Source organism: Musca domestica, unplaced genomic scaffold (genome assembly GCF_030504385.1).
Source record: "Musca domestica strain aabys unplaced genomic scaffold, Musca_domestica.polishedcontigs.V.1.1 2, whole genome shotgun sequence".
In the NCBI taxonomy this organism is placed as follows: Eukaryota; Metazoa; Arthropoda; class Insecta; order Diptera; family Muscidae; genus Musca; species Musca domestica.
This window is the reverse complement of record NW_026712249.1, coordinates 23,206,989-23,229,701: the sequence shown is the minus strand read 5'-3', so window position 1 is coordinate 23,229,701 and position 22,713 is coordinate 23,206,989. Positions and strand designations below refer to the sequence as shown.

The following is a 22,713-nucleotide window of genomic DNA, read 5'->3' as shown; positions in this document are numbered from 1 at the left end:
GACTATTAAGGTTTTGTTAGTGGATATTTTTGAAATATTTTCAAAGAGACCATCAAGTCCATAATCATGGATCTTTTAGGAATATATTTAGAGAGACCATCAAGTTTATAATAGGTGATATTTTTAGGAATAAATTCAGAGGGACCATCAAGGTTGTAATCGACGACATTTTTAGAAATATATTCAGGTAAACCATCAAGGTCGTATTCCTCGATTTGTATACCCTCAGTCATATGGCTAGAAAGGGGAATATATCATTTGATATGGCCAAAATGTGCCTTATCGGTCTCTTTGGACCAAATCCGGTACGTCCGTCTGTCTGGCTTTTGTGCACAATAACTCTCGAAGGCAGTATCCGATTTGATCCAAAATTTGTACATTGTAGTATTTTTGTCAAACTTAGATCAAGTTCAGAGATGGGCAATATCGGTCCAAAAATGGGCGATATCGGTATCTTTCACCACAAAATGTAAACATTTTCAAAGAAATTAATTTACTGCCCAGAAAGAGAAAGGATAATCCGATTTTGCTCCAACTTTGCAAATGCTAATAGTTCTTTCAGTGCTACAGTAGGTGCGAAAATGGGCAATATTGATTCACTTCATCAAGTATCTCCCCCACAAAGGGTCAACATTTTGAATAATTATAACTCTCATAAAATGTGATGTAAGAGTGCGATTATCTTCAAATTTCACACATCCTAATATTTTTATGAACCCTGGAAAAGATCTGGTATTAAGATGGAGTATATCGGTCCACTCCTTCTGGTACCTCCCGCACAAAATGTCTAAAACAAGTAAAAAAGCTGTAAGTTCGGCCGGGCCGAACTTTGAATACACTCCACCATTTAGAACGAATTTGAAAATTTTCGAAAAATATAACATCCGCCAAAAATTCTATTAGGGCCTGTACGATGTTCACCTACATGGGCATTGTTTGTCACAAGCCATTACCATATTCAAATTCAAAACTTGAAATAAACGGTGAATAATGTATCCAAAATCATCAAAATATCGTACATAGGGAGGTACCGTTATATCGGAGCTATACGAAGACCTGGACCTGCATAGACAATTTTCTGTCACAGGCTCTAGCTTCCATGACGAATTTCAAATACGACATCTCAAACAATTTCGGTGAGTATTGTATCTAAAATCGTCCCCATACCGAATATAAGGAGGTACTGATATATGGGGCCTATACGAAGACGTTGGCTTGCACATATGAAAACGTGGACCTAACCAGCCTACTGGAAAAATAAACATGTGTGCAAAATTTTATCCTTCTACCTCAATTCGTTCGAAAGACAGACAGACGGACAGACAGACAGACGGACATGGCTAAATCGTCTTAGAATTTTACGCTGATCAAGAATATATATACTTTGTTGGGTCTTAGATCAATATTTCGTTGAAACGGAATGACAAAATGAATATACCCCCATAGTATGGTGAAGGGTATAAAAATATTTTCTGCACAGAAAGGGAAGCAGTAATCCAATTTTACTCTAACTTTGCAAATCCTAATAGGTTAGGTGCGTCAGTTCTAGGTTAAGTGCAAAATATGGATAATATCGGTCCACTCCTTCTGCCATCTCCCCCACAAAAGGTCGAAATTTTGAGTATCCATTATGCTTATAAAACGCGAAATTAACATTCGATTCCATTTAGACTTGGCATATCTGAATATTTCTATCAATACAGGATCTGTTATAAAGACGGTAGAGATCGGACCATTCCTTTTGGTACCTCCCCCACAAAGGGTCAAAGTTTTGAATAACCAGAACATTTATAAAATCCACACATACAAACATTTTTGCTAACAAAAGATCTGTTATGAAGATGATATATATCTGAGAACCCCTTCTGGCATCTCACCCACAATATTCAATCATTTTACCTGTCCGAACTTGCGAAACAAGTCAGCGATTCTTTACAACTTGCTACATCTAAATATTTCTCTCAACCAGAAACCTGAGATGAATGTGGAATTTATGATTTCACATAAACTGGATATAAATGTTCGATTTTCTTGTAATTTTTTCCCATACCAATAGATTTATATGCATTAGATGAAACATGAAAATGGAATACTTCGGTCGACTATGCCACGCAAATGTTAACATTTTCCAAAATTTATCACATGTGTCATGTAAAGTGAAGGAAGTTATCAACCTGTTATCAAGTTGCCCCATATTTATATCCTATTTATTTAGGTCCGACGCGAAATAGACAATATTGACCCATTCTCTCAGAATCCACTCTATAGAGGGTTAACGTTTGCAATAATCATAACAGAAGTTAAAATATATTTAAATAATCGAATACTGGCTGAGGGTATACATCTATCGGCAAAACCGACTGATACCTTTTTGTTTGTTACTTGTTATTTATTAATTATTTCCTAGAGTTACACAGATCTACCATAAACGACAACCATGTAACGCAAATAAGTCGAATTCTTGGCTACAATTTGCAAAGAAATCGAACTTTGGCCAATGCCTCCATTGGTGGTGTAAGCCTGGGTGGTGGCATCATCCGAAGCCTCAACGTATAAAACAATTTGTGTTACAATGACATTATTATTCACTGGCACATCGGCCGATGGATAATCATAGTCTAGTGAAATTTCAGGTTGGACACTATCAAAGGATTGTTCATACTGATAGGAGTAGAGGATTCTGGCACCTGGAAGAAACAAATTTATCAATATTAAAAACAAAAATAAATAAATAAAAAATGTAGAGCTTACCATCAACTTCCTGACCCAAAGTGTAACGATCAAAAGAGCTACGTCCCGTTATCTGTTGCAGGAATGTTTGTTTGCCATTCTCCTCCACAATAGCCTTGGCATGGCTAATGGTGGTAATGGTAGCCAATATAAAAAACACAGTTATTCCAAATCGCGCTGTCATACTGAAGGGGTTTTTATTCTTTGAAGTTTGCTTTTATTATTGTTTCGTTTTGAAATTGAAACAGGGGTCTTATATCTGATGTGGTGCTACCGATGAGTAGATACAGCCGATGTAAGTATTGTTTGAAGTTCTTGGAAGTAACTTGTTAAATGTTATCAGTTGAAAATTTTTTGTGCATCTTTAATTAAGCTAGAGGTACATGACACAGTGGGAGGAATTAAATGAACTGCAAATTTCCGAGAAAAAGTTTCGTTATCAGAATGGAAATCATGGCTCTTTTTAAAGATCAACAGAGAATCTTGGCCATAATAGCGGATTTCTTAAAAATATTTTGAGAGACACAATCAAGGTCATAATCATGTGCTATGTCAGGTGCGAAAATGGACCATATTGGTCCACTCCATCAAGTACCTCTCCCACAAAGGTTCAAAATTTTGAACAATTATAACTCTTATAAAATTTGATGTAAAAAAACCGATTGCCTTTAAATTACACACAGCACAATATTTTTCCAAGCCCAAGGTCTGACGTTAAAATGAAATATATCGGTCTACTATTTCTGGTACCTCCCTCACATAAGGTTGACATTGTCAAAAAATATTTTTTTGCACAGAAAGAGAAACGATAATCCGATTTTGCTCCAACTTTGCAAATCCTAATATCTCCATCAGTGCCAGATCAGGTGCGAAAATGGACAATATTGGTCCACTCCTTCTGGTACCTCCACCAAAAAGGGTCAAAATTTTGAATAACTATAACTCTTATAAAATGTGATGTAAGAGCCTGATTGTCTTTCACACATCTCAATAATTTTATTAACCCAAGGTCTGGTGTTAAGATGGAATACATCAGTCCACTCCTTTTGGTATCCCCCCACAAAGGGTCAAAATTTTGAAAAAAAAAAAATAAATAATAAAATTCTGCACAGAAAGAGAAAGGATTTTGTTGCAACTTTGCATATCCTAATATTTGCATCAGTGCTAGGTCAGGTGCGAAAATGGACAATATCAGTCCACTCCATCAAGTACCTCTCCCACAAAGGTTCAAAATTTTGAATAATTATAACACTTATAAAATTTGATGTAAGAATCCGATTGCCTTCAAATTACACACAGCACAATATTTTGATTAACGCAAGGTCTGGTGTGAAGATGGAATATATCGGTCGGTATTCTGGTACCATCCCCACAAGGGGTTAAAATTTTGAATATCCGTGGAGCTCACAAAACGAAAAATAAACATCCGATTCCATTCAGACGTGGTACATCTCAATATTTCCATCAACACAAGATCTGTTATAAAGAAGGTAGGGATCGGACCATTCCTTCTGGTACCTCCCACACAAAGGGTCAAAATTTTGAATAACCAAAATGATTATAAAATCCGAAGTAAGCATCTGATCTCTTCATATTTCATTAATCCCATTTTTTCTACTAACACATGATCTGCTGTGAAGATGGAATATATCGGTCCACTCCTTCTGGTACCTCCCCCACAAAGGTCAAAAATTTGAGTGTCCATGAAGCCGCATAAAACGCGAAATTATCATTCGATTGCATTCAGACTTGGCACAGTTCAATATTTCTATCAATACAAGTTCTGTTATAAAGATAGTGGAGATCGGACCATTCCTTCTAGTACCTCCCCCACAAAGGAACAAAGTTTTTAATAACAAAAACGATTATAAAATCCGAAATAAGCATCCGGTTCTCTACATATTTCACACATCCCATTATTTCTACTAACATAAGATCTGCTGTGAAAATGGAATATACTGGCCCACTTTTTCTGGTACCTCCTCCATAAAGGGCCAAAATTTTGAATATCCATGAAGCTCATAAAACGCGAAATTAACATTCGATTGCATTCAGACTTTGTATATCTCAATATTTCCATCAACACAAGATATGTTATAAAGATGGGATGGATCGGCCGTTTCCTATGGTACCTCCCCTACATGGGGTTGAAGATTTTTAAAAACCAAACGCTCAAAGAAAGCGTAATAAACATCCAACTCTCTTCAAATTTCACACATACAAACAATTTTCCTAACACAAGTTCTCTTGTAAGGATGATATATATCTGCGAACCCCTTCTGGTACCTCACCCACAACAAGGGTCACATTGTTCAATACCTGAGATGAATATGAAATTTATGATTTCGAATAAAATTGAAGAGAAATATTTTTGTATCTGTATCAGATGAGATATGAAAATGGAATACTTCGATCGACTATATGTGGTACCTCGGCACACTTTTAATATTTTCTAAAAATTATCACATATCTCATATCAAGTATAGGAAGTAAACAATATAATGCTGGTACCCACAATATTAGTATCATCTTTTTTTTAGGTCCGATACGAAATGGACAATATTGGCCCATTCCTTCGGAACTTACTCCATAAATAGTCAACAATTAAAATGATCATAACAGAAGTCAAAATATATTTAAATAATCGAACATTGGCTGAGGGTATAGATCTGTCGGCAAAACCGACTAATATTTATACCCTCCACCTTGGAAAGGAGGGTATATTAACTTTGTCATCCGTTTGTAACATCCCTAAATATTCGCCGTAGACCCCATAATGTATATATATTCATAATCAGCATAAAATTCTAAGTCGATTTAACGATGTCCGTCTGTCTGTTGAAATCACGATACAGCCCACATTATCTATTATCTGGTATAGTCCCCACATAACGGTACCTCCCGATATTCGGTATTTTGATGATTTATGCCACATTTTTTTCACGAATTTGTCTGAAACTTGGTATTTGTAGGTCATAACGGGTCCCTGTGCGTTTGGCAAAACATTGCATGTATAGGTCCACGTTTTGGTATAGCCCCCATATAATGGTTCCTCCCGATATTCTGTATTTTAATTTTTTTTGTCATATTTTTTCACTGATTTGTCTAAAAATTGGTATTTGCGGGTCATAATGGGTTCTAGCTCCTTTGGCGAAACATTGCATGTGTAGGTTCACGATTTGGTATAGCCCCCATATACCAGTACCTCCCGATATTCGGCGTTTTAATGGTTTTTGCCACATTTCTTCTAATGTTTTCTTTACCCTAAGGTGGAGAGTATTAAAAGTTTGGCCCGGCCGAACTTAATGTTTTTTTACTTGTTTTATTCTTGTTTTGTAATCAATTGAACCAATAGAGCTTTAACATGAAAATGTTTAAATTGTGTTCAATTATTTATACGAACTGTTTGTAAATGTATATGTAAGACTAAAAAGGGGTTCTGCCATACCCCTTGTAATGTACATTTTCTTACTGATAAGACAAAAATGAAACACATTTGTTTTGTTGCTAATTAATATTCATTGCAGCAAAGCAAATTACCTTACAATTCAAAAAGGTAACAACCACGACGCCTAAAAGTATGCTTTAATTTGTCTAAGTCGCATTCTTGGTCTGTATAACAATTAAAATATATGTTATTTGCTATCAATAAGGGATAATATTAAAAAGTTGGATACGATTTTTTGGAACTCCTTGGAAATATAGGAACCAAAAGAGCATTTAGACTATAAAATCCGATCGATTTGAAATGTCGTTTCCATAGCGTATACGTCACGTAAATCTTATTCATAGATCCAGTGGATATTACATAGTGTGAAGAAAAAACTGCAACCAACTACAGACTGCTGTCATTTCTAAGCCACTCGTCTGACAGCTGTTAAAATTATTCCAGTGACAGCTCATTATATTGTTTACAAGCGTACAAAAGCATTTTGGTGAGAATTTTCCAGAGAAAAAGTTATTCGTGATGGAATAACGTGATAGTGTGATTTCTTTATATTTGGCTGGAAAACCACAAGTGGCTATCGTTAGAGCACTCCAGCCAGCATTTAAATGTGAATAAATCTTTTGTGTCTTGTACCATCGCTCGTTACCGTGATACTGGAAGCGTAGCCCGACGTCAAGGAAGTGGACGGAAGAAAACAGCAACATCAGCAGAAATGGTTCGAAAAATGAAAAAGCGACTTGATCGAAACCCTCGTCGCAGTGGCCGAAAAATGACTCGTGAGCAAAACATATCGCAATATTCCATTCGGCAAATATTGAAAAATGAGCTCAGGGCAAAGCCATTGAAATTCCAAAAAGTGCCAGAAACAAAATGATATTGTGTACCAAAGAGGTCAGCTGACAATGTGCACTTTCGGTTGGCCACCAGAACTCAAGCGCCGTCCATGGTTGTGGTGTGGACCGCCATAACAGCAGATGGTCGCTCTCCGCTCGTATTAATCGACCATGAATTCAGAATAAATACCGAATATTATCGCGAAAATATTCTGGAGGGTGTATTAAAGCCTTGGGCATGCAAACATTTTGGGCGCAGATTTTGGACATTCCAACAGGACTCAGCACCTTCGCACGTGCCACCCAAGAATGGTTACGCATAATGGTCACCAAAATCTCCGGATACCAATCCGTTGGACTATTGTATCTGGAGTATTTTGGAAAGCAAGGTTGGCACTAAAAATACCAAAGTGTCGATCACCTCAAGCAAGCGTTTCGCTGGTAGTGGGCCAAAATACCGCAGAGCAACATTGGGGCAGCGTGTGACGGTTTTATTGGCCTTTTAAAATCCAGAATTCATGGCAAAGGTGACCAGTTTGAACATATCTAAATTTATTCTAAAATTTGATGCTATTTCCGATATTTTTTTTGCTTTCAATCAAAAAAAAAAAAAAAAAATTAAAAAAAAAAATAAAAATTATGGCGTTTGACTTTGTTGCAGTTTTTTTATCTCACCCTGATGTTGTGGATTTCGTAAATGCGAACGTTCTTTACGGTTAGCTTATTTAATAGTCCCAGGCTCGATATTTTCCCAAGATTTCATCAGCGAAATCCTTTGAAAAAATTAAAGTGACATTGACAACTTCATTGATGATGATGCTACTCTAAAGTTGTAGCCTTGAGTTTCTTCCATGGTTGAAAGTAGATGGGCGATCGTACATAAAATATTCTTCTTGTCTGAGGATCCTTACGGCTTATGACATCAGGTCTGGATATCGTTGGTTAGGCAATAATAGCGGAATCATGTGCCACTCATGGCCGTCACATTAAAGAATAGCGATAAATCCCATGAGAATATAAAATACCTTCCTCCTGCTTATTATAGAGTTTCGTTCTCATTGTCACTAAACCCGCAACCCATACACCATATGCCTATACCGAAGAGTTTTCTTTAAATTTTCTAAAGAATATTTTATTTAAAAGCGGGGAGATGAGAATTTCTCTCACCATTTTTTGCCTCTATCAGAGTCTCATACTTGAGTCACATAAAACTATTCCAAGAACATACATTTTCAGGGAACATTTCTCAAAATTGTTAATCAATCGCTCAATTTTGGTTTTTTTGTGCTTCTGTGTGTGTCGGTGGGCTTCTGTGGAAGTTAATTTCAAAATCTAACCTTTAACACTTCATTGTATTCCCCTTTATTGTATTCTATTTGCTGTGAAAATCTGTCAGTCAACGGAAATTACAAATGAAATCAATGGCATTTATCAGTAACTCATAGACACCAATTATGATTTACCGATGAAGATGATTTTTTTAGAACTTGACCTGAATTGAAAGAAAAGCGATGTTGACTCAATAATTGTATGATGCTGCTTTAGTAATTTTACAGCAAAATATATGTCTAAAATTAAGTTTTTAGATAATTATGGTACACTCAAAGAAAAATGTTCGTTGAAAAATAAATATATGCCTTCAATTTGTGGATATATTTAATTATCCTCAATCTTTAATATAGTTATATATTAAAGCTATATTAAAGATTGAGGATAATTACACTGTGCAATAAAATTTAAAAATGTTTTCTACAATTACTGAAAAAATCCAGCAGATTATGAAAGTAGAGCTAAAAATAGGAGACTCATGTATCTGTGTTTTATTTTGCAAAGTAACCTAAATAGAGGGGCTAGTTCCCCCATCCTTCACATATGATTACACTTATGAATTAAGATTCCGAAGAATCCTAACATTTTGGATATATAGTGTTTTAAGCAATAATGCAGGTTCGGCCGGGCTGAACTTTTAATACCCTCCACCTTTGGGTAAAGAAAACATTTTTAACAAAAATGTATCTGAATTTAAAAGTGTTCTACTTTAAACTATAAATACCAATAAGACAGTTTGGATAATACTGTTAAACTTTTCAGAAAACAATAAAGTAGGTTAGGCCGTAATATGGAGACCATACAAAAACGGGAATCTCTACAGACAAATTTATACTTCAAGGATTGCCATCTACGAAACCATCTAAAATACCAAATTTGAAATAATTTCGTCGATAAATGTGACTATGATTATGAAAATACCAAATATCGATGGGTATGAACTACAAATACCAATTCCTAGAAGGGTGTATCCGATTTGATCCAAAATTGGTCAATCGTAATATTATCCTCAAACTTAGATCGAGTTCGGAGATGGGCAATATCGGTCCACTCCTTTTGGTACCTCCCCTCCAAACTGCCGAAATTTTCAAAGAAAATATTTTACTGCACATAAAGAGAAAGGTTAATTCGATTTTGCTCCAACTTTGCAAATCCTAATATTTACATAAGGTCAGGTGTGAAAATGGACCATATCGGTCCACTTCATCAAGTACCTCCCCCACAAAGGTTCTAAATTTTGAATATTTATAACTCTTATGAATGTGACGTAAGAATCCGATTATCTTAAAATTTCACACATCCCAATATTTTTATAAACTCAAGATCTGATGTTAAGATGGAATATATCGGTCCACTAATTCTGGCACCTGCCCCAGAAAGGGTTCAAAATTTTAAATATCCATGAAGCTCACAAAACACGAAATTAACATCCGATTCCATTTAGACTTGGCACATCAGAATATTTCCATCAACACAGGATCTGTTATAAAAACGGTAGAGATCGGACCATACCTTCTGGTAGTCCTTCTAGTTCCTCTTCAACATTTTGAATATCCATGAAGGTCATAAAACGTGAAATAAGCATCAGGTTCTCTTTATATTTCAAACATTCCATTATTTCTACTAACACAAGATCTGTTGTGAAGATGGAATATATCGGTTCACTAATTCTGGCACCTGCCCCAAAAAGGGTAAAATTTTGAATATCCATGAAGCTTTTAAAACACGAAATTAACATCCGATTCCATTCAGACTTGGTACATATCAATATTTCCATCAACAAAAGATCTGTTATAAAGATGGTACAGATCGGACCATTTCTTCCACAAAGGGTCAATGTTTTGAATAACCAAAAATCATCATAAAATCCGAACTCAGCTCCTGATTTTCTTCAAATTGTACACTTCGCAATATTTTAATTAAGCCAAGGTCTGGTGTAAAATTGGAACATATAGGCTTACTCCTCACCCATAAAGGGTAAAAATTTTGAATAACAAAAATATTATAAAAACCGAAATAAGCATCCGATTCCACTCAGACTTGCTACTTTTAGCATATTTTCATCAACACAAGATCTGTAGGGATCACATCATTTCTTCTTCACATAGGGTTTAAGATTTTTGAAAAACATAACGCTCTAAGAAAGCGAAATAAGCATCCAACTCTCTTCAAATTTCAAACATCCAAATATTTTTGCTAACGAAAGAGGTGGTGTGTAGATGATATATATCTGCAAGCCCAGAACCTCACCCACAAAGGGTCACAATTTACAATTTCTTTACAACTTGCTATACCTAAATATTTCTCTCAACCAGATATCTGATATGAATATGTTATTTATCGAAATGTATGATTTCGCATAAAATTGGATATGAATGTTCGATTTCCTTCAAATTTTGTCCATACCAAAATGTTTAACTGTATTAGATAAGTTGTGAAAATAAAATACTCCGGTCAACTATCTAAAAATTATCACATATCTCATGTCAAGCTAAGGAATTAACCAATATAGTTTATATATAGTTTATAGTTTATATATTTATTTAGAACCTATACGAAATGGCCAATATTGGCCCATTCCTTCGGAACCTTAAATGGTATTAAAAATTTGAAAAATCATAACAGAAGTCAAAATCTATATTTAAATAATCGAACATATGTTGAGGTTATACATCTGTCGGCAAAATCGACTGATGATTTTCAACTTGTTTAACGACATTTTTCTTTGAGTGTATAATAAAGTAATTGCCTATGATTGACTGCTCATATCCATTCCAATCATTTCAATGAAGAATAAAGTAAACCTATTACTAATATTTTTACACATAATTTGAAAATTTAAATTTGCAACAAGCTATTTTATTTTGAAAATTGTATCAAATCAATCAATTGACGATGATGCATTAGTATGTAATTTATACAAGGGGGAATCACTCAAAATTGTAATTTAATGGAAATTATTATTTTCCATCACATATGATGCGGGAAAATACGCTAGCCGTATGCATACAGATGTGTGGTTGTTGATGTGTAAAGATTAAATTTTGAATTCAAAAATATATATATTACAAAAAAAAAAAAAAAAAAAAATAATAATAATAATAATAAGCCAACCTACTTTTACTTTGAGAACAATTTAAATTGTATAATGGCAGCCTTGCATGAGGGCTCAATTAATATTGAGTCCGAAAATTATATTTTTTCTGGAATGTTTAAGAAATATACAATAAAAAGGTAGAACAGCTTCGTAATACTATTGAAATGCAGATCTGAGGCTATCCTCGCTTTCTAACAGGATTGTATAAAATTAAATGCAACAACTCCTATCTTTGATGTTTTCAAAATTTTTGAAATCAGTTAAAAAGATGAAAAAATTAATGAAAATCGTGGAGGTTCTTTCGAAAATATGATCTAAATTGTTCAATAATGCTGGCCCCGCCATATCAGTTTCTTCTAGTCATTGACTGAAATTGTTTTTATTTTTCAAAAGAGTCAGAAGTCGGGCACACTCAGAAAAAATGTAATCATCTGGTAGCTTAACCTTTAGATTGAACACGTTTCCATGATGTTCCGCAAAATATTTTCAATTGTTGACCTAGAGCTCCATGTCGGTTATTAGGCACATCTCCGCACCTCCCACAAAATATATGTCAAAAGATCCACATCAGTAATACTGAATCTCTCTATCAAACTATGTATATACCTACCATTTATTTGAAATTTTCATCCGAAGGGGGTTAAGAAGCTTTTCACACAACTGCAGGAAAAATCCTAACAATCATCACTCCTTAAAAAATCTGGTATTATATATAATTTCATTTTTATTGATATTTTATTCAGAATTAAAATAAAATAAGATAAAACAAGTAAGCAAAGGCTACAGTCGAGCGGGGCCGACCGTTGAATACCCTACAACACTATAATAAACCATACAGTTTATATAGGCGAGATACTCGAAAGAATTCCACAAGATATTGTGACAAATAATAAAAGAAAACCATCAGGTTTCGTTCTCTAATTTTCGAATAATAGCAACTTAAACTAATTTGCTCATTTCCAATTTATTGATAGATGTTGAACTGAAATGGTCTTCCTAGATCTGGAACCAATATTTCCCAAAGACCTATAATCTCTCAGAAGTTGCAAAAGATTAACATTTATTATTGGTTTTTGACTGAAACGCGTCTATATGAGATACAGACATTTGACTATATTCTTCAACGAAATCAGCGTTAATGAAATAGTCAGAAGTGAATTCTCCAAAAAGTCACTGGAATGGACATTTTCTTATTTTGTCTACAAAAGTTGACAAACTCCTTCACACATTGAATATTTTTGGATGGCCATCCAAAACTGCTTGGCTTTTGCAATGTCCGGTAACCCACATTCAAATGTGCGTGAGGATCGGGCGATAATTACGACCTGCCGACAATTTTGCAGTTTTTTGGTCCATTTCAACCCCTAAATATATGGCGATCATCTCCAAAAAAGAGTACGCTTCTATTCTGACCCTCATCTTATCCCCATGTAAAATTTCGTAAGGATCGGGCCATAAATGCGATCTGTATATGATATCCTGATATCCTAACTACTTAGTTTTGTTAGCTGTAGAAATATTACCAAATGTTTAATTCAAAATGAAAATATGCCAAAAATATGACAAAATTGAAAAAATATGAGAAAATTTTACAAAATCAATATTTTCATCTTTAGAGAGATATTTTTATGCGATTTTTTTATTCTGAATTAATGAGAACTGTCGAAATCAGTTCAGCCGTTCTCGACATATAAGAGATGTTTCAAGCATATCTTCTTTGATAGACATATATATCGCACATATTTTGCTATATATCCGATTTGTTGGATAATAACATCAATGTAAAGTCAGAAGTAACCTTGTGATGGCTTTGTGATTTCGCAGGGATTTAAAATATTCACGGTTTAATGAAAAATTTTGATTTTTTTCAACACAAAAGATATGGTCTATTTTACCCGCTAAATATTATCCGATAACCACCCAAATTAGTAGGCTTCTTCCCCGCCCTAAACTCTAGCTACATGCGAAATTTCGCGTCGATTGGTCCATAATTGCGACCTGTATAGCTACTGCAAAATCCGACATTTTTTCAGTAATTGGTCCATTTCAACCCCTAAACATTTGGTGATCATCTCCAAAAGCAATAGGGTTCTATTCTGGTCCAAGCCCCACCTACATTCTAAATTTCGTGAAGATCGGGCCATAATTGCGACCTGTAGAGTGATTACAAATTAACATGGACAGACGGACGGACGGACATACATAGCTAGATCGACTCAGCTCGGCGAGCTAGGAAGATCCATATATACTTTCCTATATGGGAAATCAATATTTCGAGGTGTTACATAATTTTTGGCCCAATCAAACTTATAATACCCCCAACACATAGTGTTGTAGGGTATAAATATACAAATGCCAGTGCAGCAGATTATTATAATTTCAAGGGTCAATGGACGAGTTACGCATCGTATTTGGAAGAGGTTTAACTTTCTCAACGGAAAGAAAAAAATCGCGTAAGGTTATCATAAAGTAAATGGAGGTATTCTTTGGTGAATTTAAAGTAATTCTTTTCTTAACTCAAAATGATAAATATTTTTTGACAATATAAAATATAAGTTTCCGAATACGTCAAAGCCTAAACCATATTTGCCTACAAAGTCGATTTACTACAAAAGGTTCATCAAATGCGAACACAAGTAGTCTAGCCATATCCACATTAAAACAGCTGCATCACTGAAGAAGATAGCCAGCAGGAGAGTATAGCCAAAATTCCTGGTGATATTTGGTAGGATCGCTGTCGGATTCTGGGGAAACTTTTAGTCGAAGGTGGAAAAAAATACGGACAACATTTCACATTAATAATACAGTGCGACAGATTGGTTTTTTAATGTCGGAAATAGCATCAAATTTTAGAATAAGTTTAGATTTATTCGAATTGGTCACCTTTGGCACGAATTATGGCCTTCAAACGGCCAATGAAACCGTCACACGCTTCCCGAATGTTGCTTTGCGGTATTTTGGCCCATTCCCGGCGAAGCGCTTGCTTGAGGTGATCGACACTTTGGTATGTTTTAGTGCCAGTCTTGCTTTCCAAAATACTCCAGACAACGGATAGTCCAACGGATTGGTATCCAGAGATTTTGGTGGCCATTGTGCGCAGGAACCTCATTTTGTAAGCATTCTTGGGTGGAGCGTTCTGAGTGCGATGGTGCTGAGTCCTATTGGACAGTCCCAGGCCTGCGGCCAAAATGTTTGCCTACCCAAGGCTTCAGTACACCCTCCAGAATATTTTCGCAATAATATTCGGCATTTATTCTAATGCCACGATCGATTTATACGAGTGGAGAGCGACCATCGGCTGTTATGGCCGCCCACATTATCACCATGGCCGGCGCTTGAGTTCTGGTGGCCAACCGAAGGTGCACATTTGCAGCTGACCTCTTTGGCAAGTAAACACGATAATTTTGTTTGTTTACAAACTGCTGGACAACGAATGTTTTCTCTTCGGAGCGGAGAAAACCAAATTCGCCATCTCACCTCTTGCGGCCAAGAGAAGCAACTCTTTAGCTCTTCTGAGTCTATTTTCTTTCTCTTGCGGTGTAAGTTCTTGCACTTTTTGGAATTTCAATGGCTTTACCCCGAGCTTTTTAATATTTGCCTAATGGAATATTGCGATATGTTCGGCTCACTAGCCATTTTTCGGCCACTGCTACGCGGGTTTTGATCAAGTCGCTTCTTTACTTTTCGAACCATTTCTGCTGATGTTGCTGTTTTTTTCCGTCCACTTCCTTGACGTCGGGCTATGCTACCAGTATCACGTTAACGAGCGATGGTACGATACACAAAAGATGTATTCATATTAAATGCTGGAGTGCTCTAACGATATCCACTTTTGATTTATGCCATCTTCACAGGAGATCTTGTGTTAGTAGAAATAATGGGATGTGTGTAATCAGGCTCTTACATCCCATTTTATAAAAGTTATAATTATTCAAAATTTTTTACCGTATTGGGGGACGTGTTTGATGGAGTGGAGTGGAGGATTTGCAAAGTTGGACCAAAATCGAATTTTCCTTTCAGTTTTTGTGCAGTAAACTATTTTTATACCCCACGCCGGATAGTGGTAAGGGTATTATGTCTTTGTGCATTTGTTTGTAACATGGAGAAGGAAACGAGATAGACCCATAGTTACTTTTGAGGATCTTCGTAGAATCACTTTCGGAGTCGATTTATGCATCTGTCCATGTAGTTTTGTGAACAAAATGCAGGTCGCGTATATTATCCGATTGAGATAAAATTTTCCAAACAATTTTTGTTTGGCCCAAGGACGAACTCTATTGAAATTGGTGAGAATCGGTTCAAATTTAGAAATAGCACCTACATATATTTTCAACCGATTTCGGCCAATATCACCAAATGGCTAATATCAGCCCAAATTAACTAAATTTTGGCACTTCCGAAGAAATTTATCCCTGAGGCATGTGGGGAAAATTGGTTTATATATAGCTATTTCTCCCATATCTTTGTTTCATCCGATTTGGGGTTTTAAATCCCTTACATTCGTAATATGCACTCCACAAGAATGTTATTTGGTTCCAGATATCAGATACAGCCAAGAAATACCTCTGCAAAATTTTTTCAAGATCGGTTCAGATTTGGATATAGCTCCCATATATATCTTCAAACGACTTTGGGTTTATTGTGCACCTAATGGCCAATATCTGCACAAAAGTCCTGAAATTTGGTACATCCGACCGAACTTAGTCTAGAAGTAGGTACATCAAATTTGGAGAAAATCGTACCAGATTTCTTATAGAGCTCGAAAATACCTTTGTCAAATATTATCGAGATCGGCTAAGATTTGTATAGAGCTCCTAAATATATTTAATCCGTTTTCAGGTTTTTTGTGCATATAATGGCTATATCAGCCCAAATAGAGTGTACGTTTCCATTTGGAGGAACTCGGCTCCGATCCTTCACGAAGTGATATCATGCTCTATATAGCAATGCTATTTGGTATAAAAGATAAAAATGTCTCCGTCAAATTTAGTAAAAATCGATTCAGAATTGGATAATCCTCCCATAAATTAGTTCCCTCTGAAACCAAACTATAACTGCTCTAAAACCAAATGTTGATAGGTTGTATGATCTACTTCAAATAAATCTTTTTGTGACGGGAGCTCTACTAAATATGCATAATGGTTTAGGGTATCATATAGTCGGCCCCGCCCGACTTTTGACTTTTCCTTACTAGTTTTTTAACGGGTTTACTAAGAAAACCCTTAGAATTAACAGAGTTGTAGTTTCGACATACGCCCATCGGTAAGTGTGCCTTAATTGAGTATCCAATTCTTTTAATTTTTTTAATTTTGGAAATTTGCATGGGTTGTCGGTATCTTTCTCACATTCGTAAAGACTAGCCTCTATACCTCCCTATTGAAGACTTAAGAAACTTTTCAGGATCTTGAAATGACGTCTTTATGAAGATGTGTTCCTCATAGCAACAATAAGGGGCTTTGTCGCATTTAAAATATTCCCCGTCTGTCACACGACCAATATTTTCTGTTAGGGTCGTGTGCTCCATGCCATTGTTCTTGTCGCTCTAAATGTTCTCAAATTCAAATGAGATCACGTTCTCAAATCGGGAGGATATTAAACCATATGTGTACGTGCAATGTTTAAATAAATTGTGAATGGGAATTAGTTTTTTTCAGAACTTGGCGAATTGGCGGATAACAAACATATGATGGGATGAATGGATAGGTAAATGAATGAATGGAAATCCGTCATCAAAGCGTTGTAGACTTCTTGTGGTGGTCAGGGCGAATGAGTCATATCGGTCGGGGTTTTTTTCTTTTTATACCGACAATTGTAGTATTGATAATAATAAAGAATTTTAGGAACAAAATTAGCAACAATGCAGAATGAATTAGCGGCGATGTGTGTTTCGTCAAAAAAAAAGACAAAATTAAAATACAAATTGTATTGATATATTCCAGTAAAAATGTACTACGCGACATGGCACATGTGTACGCTTGTGTGTGCTTGCTTAGCTTAATTACATAGTCACGACGTTAACTTGCCAATAATTCGTTTCGTATTCGTACGTATCTCATACGTAATTGTTTGAGCGAATGTAAAAACCGGACATGGCTTAGCGGAGACGTACATAAGTATTCTGCTCAAATTTAGCAAAAAAAAAAAAAACAAAAATAAATAAAAAATTAAAATAAAATAAATAAATAAATAAAAAAATTTCGAGATGATGGGAGAGGTGCAGATTTAGGAAAGAAGTTAACATATTGGACACAAATAAAAAATGCTTGTTGCAAGTCATTCAAAATATGAGCATTTAAAAGTTTCAAAAATTGTTTAATAGAATATTGAAAAATTTACATAATTTTATTAGTTTCCGAAAATTTTAATTTTATATTTAGTCTACTCTCAAAATGAACGGCAAATTTTTAAAGAGTATGGTTTTAGTTTTTTTTTTTTGCTATTAAGTGACCACTGCGGTTTGGTGAGATATTGATCGATGAATGGAGCATGATGCATGCCGATGATTCTCTGAGAACTGGCTAATGACTGCATCATTTTGTGGGAAGTGCAGAGTATTGCCAGATTGCAATAATTTAATGTGGGTATTTTTTTTTCATCGAAGTAATGAACTGGCAATACAGTTCCTTAAGATTTGAATACTTTTTAGAAGTCGTTCATAGTTAGGAGACTTTTTAGAGATTATCTATAGATTGACTACCCTTTAGTGGTCTTCTGTAGAGAAATCAGCTTTTAGGCGGTTTCTACAAGGTGGCTATAAATTTAAATAAATAAAAATGCTATAAATTTTAAGATTGGCCCTTAATGTCAGTTCTGTTTTGAAATTTGAAATTTTTGTAGTAAACACATGCGAAATACACGTTAATAAACAATTTTACGCTACACTGCTCCAGAACGTGGAATGTTGGTGACTATTTTTTTGACCAATAATCTGTCGGTGACATTGACTCAACGTGAATTTCGTCGCAGATTTCTCGGCCGTCTAATGCCTACTGATGAAACACTGCAACATTTAGTCCATCGCCTCGAAGAGGCTGGCACAACAAAAGATGCTGGCAGGAGTGGCAGATCCCGGAGTATCCGGAGTATCTGTAGAGAATATTGCTGCTGTAGCAGATGATGTTATGGAAGCCCCGCCGACATCGACTAGACGACATGCCACGATAATGGGTATCAGTCACCGGTCCTTACCATGAATTTTGGTACGAGATTTAAAGATGTTTCCGTACAAAGTCCATATGGTGCTTCAGTTGTTAGCTGCGTCTAAAATGGACTCAAGCCATTCTTAATCACCACCAAAAGAAGAAGATGAATTTTCATCAAAAATAATCATAAGTGATGAGGCCCATTTCCATCTTAGAAGGTACATAAATAAGCAAAATTTACGCTTAAGGGGCACTGAAAATCTCAGGCTAACTGTTCAGGGCGAGATAAAAAAACTGCAGTAGAACTCAAACGCCATAATTTGTATTTCTTTTTTAATTTTATTGAATGAAAGCAAAAAATGTCGGAAATAGCATCTAATTTTAGAATAAGTTTCGATTTGTTCAAATTGGTCACCTTTGGCACGTATTATGACCTTCAAACGGCTAATGAAACTGTCACACGCTGCGTGAATGTTTCTCTGCGGTATTTTGGTCTATTCCCTGTGAAGTGCTTGCTTGAGGTGATCGATAACCTTGCTTTCCAAAATACTCCAGACACAACTGTCCAACGGGTTGGTATCCGGAGATTTTAGTGGTGCGCTGGAAATGGGGCGAGAAAGTGCTGAGTCCTGTTGGAATGTCCAAAATGTCCAAGGCACGCAAGGCAGAATATTTTCGCGATAATATTCGGCATTTATTGTGATGCCACGGCCGATCAGTACGAGCGGAAAGCGACCATAGGGTGTTATGGCGGCCCACACCATCACCATGGCCGGCGCTTGAATTCTGGTGGCCAACCGAAGGTGCACATTTTCAGCTTACCTCCTTGGCAAGTAAACATGATCATTTTGTTTGTTTACAAACTGCTGGACAACGAATGTTTTTCCATCGGAGCGGAGAAAACCAAATTCGGCATTTCACCACTTTCCACCAAGGCACAGTGGTCGAGGTTGTATGGAAACAGCGGCCAAAAATACTTTCAGTGCAGATATCAATATGATTCTTTGGTTATGGTACCTTGATTGGATAAAAATTAAAAATGTGACAAAATGGATATGGTCGATGCATGTTTTGGCATGGTCCCCTTACAACGTACCTCCCGAATAAGGCTTATTTGCCCAATTTTTGTCACATTTCTACACTAGATTGTTCTGTTATTTGACATTTTACGTTCTAAAGAGCTAAAAAATAGTGTTACTTTTATTTCAGGTAGGTCCCCCTGTAAAGGTACCTCCAAAAATAGAAGTATTATTTATATAAATCGAAATTCCAAATTTGATTATTTTTTTGTAAACAAAATAGACATTTTTTTTTGTAAACAAAATAAACAATTCAATATAAAATTAAATAAAAGTTATTAATTGATATTTATAAATTTCAGTGTTATTCAAGTAAATCAAATGCAGATTTTAATAATATAGATTTTTTATTGATTGGAAACGTTCGCTGTCCCGTTATAAAAGGGACAGCTCAGAAGAAGATGATTAATAATTTTTTCGCGTATGATTTAGTCGAAACATTTTTATATCTTTGTTTCTAGACTCCACGGCCACCTCCTATAATTCTCCAATCGATACAATGACAAATTTATATGTATTAAAATTTTATTAGCTGTGGGTGAAAGATAGTGCCATGGATATCTATTTGTTAACTCTTTAGCCGTCTCCAGTGCAAAGGCCTTAAAATTTTCGGCATTTTATACCCAGAAGGCAACATTATTGAACACCCCTCAATTATATCCTTATCAATCCCAAACAACAAATACATATTCTATGTCACTAGCACCATAGAACTGACAAAATTGGAGCGAAGTCACTTCAGTATATTGGACATAACATACAAATCTGACAAAATCTGAAGGTTAAATTAGCACTTCTTGAATCTTAGGACCATTACTAATGGCGTGAAAAAAATCACATTGGAGGATTCAGGGGGGAAAACAATTAAAACTTTAACTGAAATCCAATTTTATTTTCAAAATTAATCTTAAAGGCAACTCAGAACACTCACATCGTCTATATTATACACAACTACTAAACACACAAATTACTGCACTAAAAATAAGCCAATACCTTGCTTTTCAATAATTATGCCAAGAATTGTCATTTTAAAATGTATTTAATTTTGTAATACAGATCTATTTTTACTCTTTTTTTTTACTGATTCCACTGAAAAAAGCAACTAACTATATTTTCTCTTTTTTGATGCTATTTTCGAAGTGTCCCGTTAGAATGAAGCCAAGATTATTATGTTTTCTAAAAAGTTAAACCTCTTAAGAGTTCATCTGTACACATTTGACAATAAATATCTGATTTTCATTTCTTGAATTTTGGCCAATGGCAGCGACCACTGTGCAAGGGAAGCAATTTTTTAGCTCTTTTGAGTCTATTTTCTTTCTGTTGCGGTGTAAGTTCTGGCACTTTTTGGAACTTCAATGTCTTTACCCCGAGCTCATTTTTCAATATTTGGGGAATGGAATATTGCGATATGTTTAGCTCACGAGCAATTTTTCAGCCACTGCGATGCGGGTTTCAATCAAGTCGCTTCTTTACGTTCCGAACCATTTCTGCTTATGCTTTCTTCCGTCCACTTCCTTGACGTCGAGCTACGCTACCAGTATCATGGCAACGAGCGATGGTACGAGACACAAAAGAGTTATTCACATTTAAATGCTGGAGTGATCTAACCATAGCCAATTGGGGTTTTCCAGCCAAATATAAAGAAATCACACTATCACGCTTGAATAATCACGAATAACATTTTTTCTGGAAAATTCTCACTATAATGCTTTTGTACACTTGTAAACAATATATTTTTTTATTGGGGTCCCTGTTGGTGGTAGGTTTCCAATAAATAGGTGGTTTTGGAAATACGTACTAAATTTGGTATTGGGTGAAGGGTGGAAGCCCGAAATTTGATATTGAGATCTCTGTTGGTATCTAACATTTAGATTTTGAGGTGGGTTTGAAAAATCTTACTATAATTCCACAGAAAGTACTAAAAGTTACATCATTTGGTATTGGGTGAAAGGGTCAAGTTGAAATCCTGATATGAATGTCATTGTCTAATTAAAATGTCATCTTTTGAGGGGAGATACCAGATGGATCAGGTCTCTGATTGAGAGAAATAGTTAGAAAAAACATGAAAAGAATTGCTGATTTGTGAATTTTTGTGGGGAGGGAGGTTCTAGAAGCAGTGTACCGATGTGTCCCATTTTCACAAAAGATCTTCTGTTAGTGGAAATATTGGAATGTGTGAAGTTTAGAAAGAATCAGTTGCTTATTACGAATTTTATAAACGTTTAGGTTATTTAATGTTCTAACCCCCTTGTGGGGGAGGTACCAAAAGAAGTGAAACGATATATTTCACCTTCACACCAGATTCTGTGTTAGTAGAAATATTGGGATGTGAGATATTTGAATAGAATCGGATGCTTATTTCGCATTTTATGAGTGTTTAGGTTATTCAAAATTTTAAATCCCTTGTGGGGGAGGTACCAGAGGGTGTGTTCCCACATATTCAATATTCACATCAGATCCTTTGTTAGTAGAAATATCGGGGTATGCCGAGTTTGAAAATGGTCAGATGCATTTAGGTATTCAAAATTTTAACCCCCTTGTGGGAAGGTACCAGAAGGAGTGGACCAAAATTCCATCTCCACACTAGATCTTGTATTGGTGAAAATTTTCGGATAAATGACAAATTTGAAAATTTAAGAGCGTTTTGGAAATTCAAAATTTTAAAATCTTTGTGGGGAGGTCCCAGATGCAGCGTACCGATATCTACCATTTTCACACCAGATCTTGTGTTGAAAGAAATATTGAGATGTGACGAGTTTGAAAGGAATCGGTTGTTAATTTTGCGTTTTATGGGCTTCATGGTTATTCAAAATTTTAGCCCGTCTTGGGGGAGGTAGGATGAGAAGAGAACCGATATATCCCATCATCACAGCAGATCTTGTGTTAGTAAAAACAATGGGATTTGCGAAATATGAGGAGAACTGGATGCTTATTTCGGATGTTATGATCGTTTTGGTTATTCAAAACTTTGACCCTTTGTGTGGAAGGTACCAGAAGAAATGGTCCGATCTCTACCATCTTTATAACAGATCTTGCGTTGATGGAAATATTGAGA

At 35.6% G+C, this 22,713-nt stretch overlaps 1 protein-coding gene across 1 annotated transcript; it reads right to left on the bottom strand.

Moving 5' to 3' along the window:
• Positions 1-2,306: 2,306 nt before the first annotated feature.
• Positions 2,307-2,960, bottom strand: LOC101900839 (uncharacterized). The gene is made up of 2 exons (XM_005180866.4): positions 2,752-2,960; positions 2,307-2,687 (listed from the first exon to the last, which is right to left on the bottom strand). The coding sequence occupies exons 1-2, from the start codon at positions 2,912-2,914 to the stop codon at positions 2,410-2,412; spliced, it is 441 nt and encodes a 146-aa protein (XP_005180923.2). The 5' UTR covers positions 2,915-2,960; the 3' UTR covers positions 2,307-2,409.
• Positions 2,961-22,713: the final 19,753 nt, after the last annotated feature.